The 5,708-nt window shown below is 31.4% G+C and overlaps 1 protein-coding gene across 1 annotated transcript; it reads right to left on the bottom strand.

Moving 5' to 3' along the window:
* Positions 1-1,755: 1,755 nt before the first annotated feature.
* rassf10b (Ras association domain family member 10b) lies at positions 1,756-3,571 on the bottom strand. The gene has a single exon (XM_056462980.1). The coding sequence runs from the start codon at positions 3,358-3,360 to the stop codon at positions 2,014-2,016; it is 1,347 nt and encodes a 448-aa protein (XP_056318955.1). The 5' UTR covers positions 3,361-3,571; the 3' UTR covers positions 1,756-2,013.
* Positions 3,572-5,708: the final 2,137 nt, after the last annotated feature.

Here is a 5,708-nt window from a genome sequence, read left to right as displayed (position 1 = left end):
ATGGAGATTAAGTTAAAAAAAGACGGAGCATATATTTTTGAATATATAACAGAAATGTGAACTAAAATGAAGTGTATTTTATCATGCTTTTTTCACGTTTTGTTAATTATGTTAATATATTATTGTTATACTTTAAATTAGTTATAAATATACAGGGTACTTATAAATGTTTAAAAGTAGGGTTCAATATTTGTAACTACAGTATATAGAGTTTTTAAAAATACAGATATAGTATATGTATTTTAGTTCAATTTCATGTTGTCTCAAAATAGCACAGTTGAGTACATTTAAATAGTCTTGTTTATATTAAAATGTGCTTAATACTAATTCTTAGTACATTAAATACAAAATTAGTTTGGTAAAATAGATCACTTTTAAAACAGTATTTAGCACACTTCTATCTCAATTTCTATTTTCTTTTAATATATTACTATTATACTTTAAATTAATCCTAAATATATATTTAAAGGTTTCAAAGTAGGGTTCAAGTGTACTTCTAGTTGTAACTAAATTATATATATTTTTAAATACAGATGTTTAAAAACAAATTTTAGTTCAATTTCATGGTGTTTCAAAATAGCACAGTTGAGTACACTTACATGGTATTAAGTTTATCTTAAAATATACTTAATACTAATTTTTAGTACATTAAGTACAAAATTAGTGTGCGAAAATAGCACTTTTAGTACATTACTGAAAAGTAGATTTATACTAAGTGAATTTTAGCACACCTTTTTCACATTTTGTATATATTTTTAATATATTACTATTATGCTTTAAACTATTCCTAAATATATATTTAAATGTTTAATTAGAGTTAAACATTAAAAACAGGGTTAAAAATTAGGGCTCAAGTGTATTTCTAGTTTTATTTAAATATATATTTTTAAAATATAGATATAGTATGTTAAAAGCACATTTTAGTTCATTTCATGGTGTCTCAAAGTAGCACAGTTGAGTACACATAAAAGTTTCTCTTAACACATACTTAATTCTATTTTTAGTACAATAATAATTTAGTACAATACAAAGTTAGTGTGCGAAAATATGGCACTTTTAGTACATTACAGCAAAGTGTACTAAGTATACTTAAATAATGTGTATTTTAGTTCACTTTTTTTTACCTGGGTATTCTGCAAGAGAAATGACTTATTTCTTTAAATTGGAAGAGTATATGTAGGTTGTTGGCTGAAAGAGATGGTAATGTCAATTGAAAAAATAACTTATATATTAAGAAACAAATACATACATTTTGATAGAGTTTGCAGACCTTTTATGTTGTCTTTAAAAGGTGGTAGAGTTGGAAATGTTTTACTTGAAAATTATTAAAAGAGGTGATATTGTATTCTGATGTAAAATACTGAGAAGCCTTTTGTTTTGTTTGTTCATTTGTTTGCTTATTGGTTTATGTCATATCTGGCACATGTAAATGTGTATGTACATGTTAAAATATAATAAAAAAGAATTGAAAAAAAAGCTAATTAATTAAACAAACGTAACTCAAGTTACATTTTCAAAAAGTAACTTAAATATTATTACTTATTTTTTTTAAGTAATGCGTTTCTTTCACACGTTACATAGAAAAGTAATATTATTTCGTAACTCGCGTTACTTGTAATGCTTTACCCCCAACACTGTTTTAGTTGAAATCTCACAAATATGACTTGCCAAATTAAAAAAAAAAACTATATTTTTATATTATGTAATTGTGACTTTCTATTTTCCATTTGGAATCTAACAAAAAAGTCAAAGCAGTTACCTTTTATTTGTTTATTCCACGGTGGAAATAAGTTTCATAGACTCTCAAAGACACCAACATGAAAAAAAGACTGCTCAATAAGTGCATAGTTGTGTTCTTAATGTAATCTAAATGTAACGTAACATTAAATAGCAGTAAAGTACCTTTCAAAACACCTCCCGCATTCCTGACTGCATTCACTTTATTTGTCGCAAAAATGTGATGATGTGTTATATTAACATACTGTGTCCAGCGTCAGCGTATAATAAATGCTTTCACACTAAAGATTCGCAGATGGGTGTGATATCTGAGTCTTGGCTATGCATTGAACTGAGTCCCGTATCGGAGTCATCATCATTCATGTCACATGTTTTGGAAAGCCCTCTGGCCTGCTCCACCCAAACATTGTCCCCCTTAAGTGGCACCAATCTGTCAGTTTCTACAGTATTCTCCTCTTTCAGCTCAGCGTCTCCCTCAGCGTCCTCCTCCAAATCCAAAGAGTTCACTTTCTCCATTAAATCCATCAGCTCCTTCTCTTTAGCCCCCCATATCTCCTCAGTCAAGTTTAAATCATTCCTGATGGCCTCTAAATCAGTGTTAAGACGAAGGCCGATGTACAAACTGGTGTCCAGTTGCGTTCTGATCCTCTCTTCCTCTAAAATCACCTCATTATCAGGTGATGGATCTGCAGATGCTTGAGTTTCCAGAGTTGTGACTCTGAGGGACGCCTCGTCAGATGTGTTTTCAGAGTCTTTATTCGCAAGTTCCTGGTGTCGTCTTTTCATCCACCTCTGATTGAGCTCCTCTTGGATCTCGGTGGTGATGCTCTCCATTAAAGCTTCGTTCTCCGCCAGTTCCTCCTGCAGTTTGATGACCTCCTCGCATCTCTGAGCGTACTCCTCAAACTGCGCCAGAGCTTCTTCTGGACTCGTTTTGTCAGAGTTTTCATTATTGGCGTCCACTAGATACGTGTCTTGAACATAGTTGATTCCGTGCATCTTCATTCGGTCGAAGTGAACTTTAGCTTCATATTTGTCAATCTCCCTGTCCAGCTCTTTTATCCTCTGGACCTGCTGGCGGATGGTGTGGTCTTGAGAAATGACCAGGTGCACTAGCGTCTCCATCTTCTCCATGCACGAAGCGTCTTTTGATGCAGCCTGCGCTCTCTTTTTGTTGATTTTATCCAATTTTCTGAAGGCTTTTCTAACTATTCGTCTTTGTTTCTCGTGCGAGAGAGCCATGGTGACTCTTGCGGTGCCCTTATAAACACACGGGCTCTCTTTACTGAGGACGACGCGGGCTTCAGCGCTCCTTGGCCCGCTGCTCGATAAAGACGCTTCGTTCTTCAGCAACACAAACCGGACGTTTTCCTGCTCCTCTCCCCAGGCGCTCCACAGCCGCAGGATTTTAGTTTTGTTGGGTAAAATGCGCTCGAATCCTCTCCATTTCTCCACAATGCAGTAGGACTGAGGGGAGCCGGGAAGAGACACCCGCTGCTCCTGGTTCTGCTCCTCCAGCAACACCCGGATCACATCCGCGCAGGTCGTGCGCTTCGACAAGCCGGACACGAGCTTCTCTTCCCGGCAAACCCACACTGAAATTTTACTCTCCTCCGCCTCCATCTTCTCCGGCTGACTGTCCGAGGGAAAAAAAGTTTGCTGGTGCAGGTGAGGTGAAAAGTGTTGGGTGTTGAGGTTATTGTTAGTCCGCAGTACAGGGTGATTCTGCTGTCCGGCTGAGAATGGTTGAGTTCCTCATACTGGGTTTGGCAGGTCTTTTGGTCCTCATGTGTGCCTCTCTCTCTCTCTCTCTCTCTGTGTGTGAGTGAATGACTCGTCGGGACACACAGCGCGAGTAAACTACACCAATCACATGACCCGAAGCGGACACTCTTCATAGGCTATATGTGGAGCTTATTATAATATACCTGTTGTGTGCATTTCTGCTTACTATAGAATTTAATAAAGTATAAAACAAACACGAAAAAGGGATATTGCAAAATGGATTTAATAAACTAATTTAAGTATTAATAGGATAAAAAAAAAACTTAGAACACTTGGGAAATGAACAAGGATGTAATGTGAAGGTAAAATAATAATAAAAATATAGTAATGGCTATGAATAAAATAAAATAGTCGGTAACACTTTATTTTAATGGTCCATTTGAGTACTAGTAGACTGTCAACTTAATATCTGTTTATACTTCTCCTTCAACAGGCATTTAACTAACTATAAGAAACTTTGCAAGTACATGTCAACTTACACTAACTAACCCTAACCCAAACCCTAAACCCAACCTAACAGTCTACTTATAATCTAATGAGTTGGCATGTAGATGCAATGTAACTTAAATTCAACAAATAGACCACCAAAATAAAGTGCGACCAAAATGAAAACAAAAAATAACAATAAAACAAATAATGTGAAACAATAAAATATAAAAAAAAGATTAAAAAAAGGATCTGATATTTTAATATTTTTGTCTATACAAAAACTGGCACTTAATCAAAACATAAATACAAATAAAATGATGTAAAAACTATTAAAAAAAGAACCAAGAGCTCCGGGGAAATGAGCAAGGATGTAATGTAAAGGTAAAATAATAATAAAAAAATATAGTAATGGCTATGAATAAAATAAAATAAATAAAACAAATCAGGTCAAACACGGAAATAAAAAAGGATTAAAAAGGATCTGATATTTTGATAGTTTATACAAAAAACTAAATACTAAATAATAATTAAAAAAAAACAATTAAAATAATGTAAAAACAGGATTAAAAAAGAACTGAGGGAAATAAACAGAAATGTAAAGTAAAGGTAAAATAATACAAAAAAGTAATAATATGTTAATATAACATTATATATATAAATTAATAAGCAAATGAAGTCAAACAAGAAAATGTAAAAAATTATAAAAACAAGGATCTGATCTTTTAATAGCCTATAGAAAAAATGGAACTAAAGAAAAAAGTAAATACAAATAAAATGACGTAAAAACAAGATTATAAAAGAACTGAGGGCACTGGAGAAAAGAATAAGGATGTAACATAAAGGTAAATAATGAAAATATAGTAATGGCTGTGTATTAAAAAAATATAAAACAAATCAGGTGAAACAAGAAAATTTTAAAAAGATAAATACAAGGTCTAATATTTTAATATTTTCGTCTATACTATTCAAACATAAATAAAAACAAAATCAAAGATTTAATCAATCAACAGTATATTGAATCAACAAATAAATACGAATAAAATAACATTAAAAAAGACCTGAGAGATATGAACAAGGTAAAATAATAATTGTAATGTAAACGTAAAATAATGATTAAAAATATAGTAATGGCTATGAATAAAAAGAAAAACAAAACAAAAAAAATCTAACAGAAAAACACAAGCATCTGATATTTTAATATTTTTGTCTATATAAAAAAAATGGCACTAAATCAAGACATAAATACAAATAAAATATTGTAAAAATAGAATTTAAATAGAACTGCGAGAAATGAACCAGTATGTAATGTAAAGGTAAAGTAATAATTAAAGATCTAGTAATAATGGCTGTGCATAAAATAAAAACAAAATCAAATATTTAATAAACAAATCAGGTCAAACAAGAAAATGAAAAAAGGGATTTGATATTTTGATAGTCTATACAAAATGGCACTAAACTAAAACATAAATACAAATAAATGAACACACAAACACAAACATACAAAATGTCTGTCAATAAAATAAAAACATAATAAAATAAACAAGAATATTAAAAAATGGATTAAAAAACATTAATCTGATAGTTTGATATTTTGGTTGTCTATCCAAAAATGGCACTAATTAAAAAACAAAATACAGATAAAATAAAATAAGGTAAACATATTTCATGCAAGTAAATGTTGAATCAAGAAAATGAAAACACTGGATAAAAGAACAAGGATCTGATATTTTGGTTGTCTACACAAAAAATGGTAGTGA

This window comes from Danio aesculapii, chromosome 7 (assembly GCF_903798145.1).
Source record: "Danio aesculapii chromosome 7, fDanAes4.1, whole genome shotgun sequence".
In the NCBI taxonomy this organism is placed as follows: Eukaryota; Metazoa; Chordata; class Actinopteri; order Cypriniformes; family Danionidae; genus Danio; species Danio aesculapii.
This window is presented reverse-complemented; position numbering and strand designations above follow the sequence as displayed.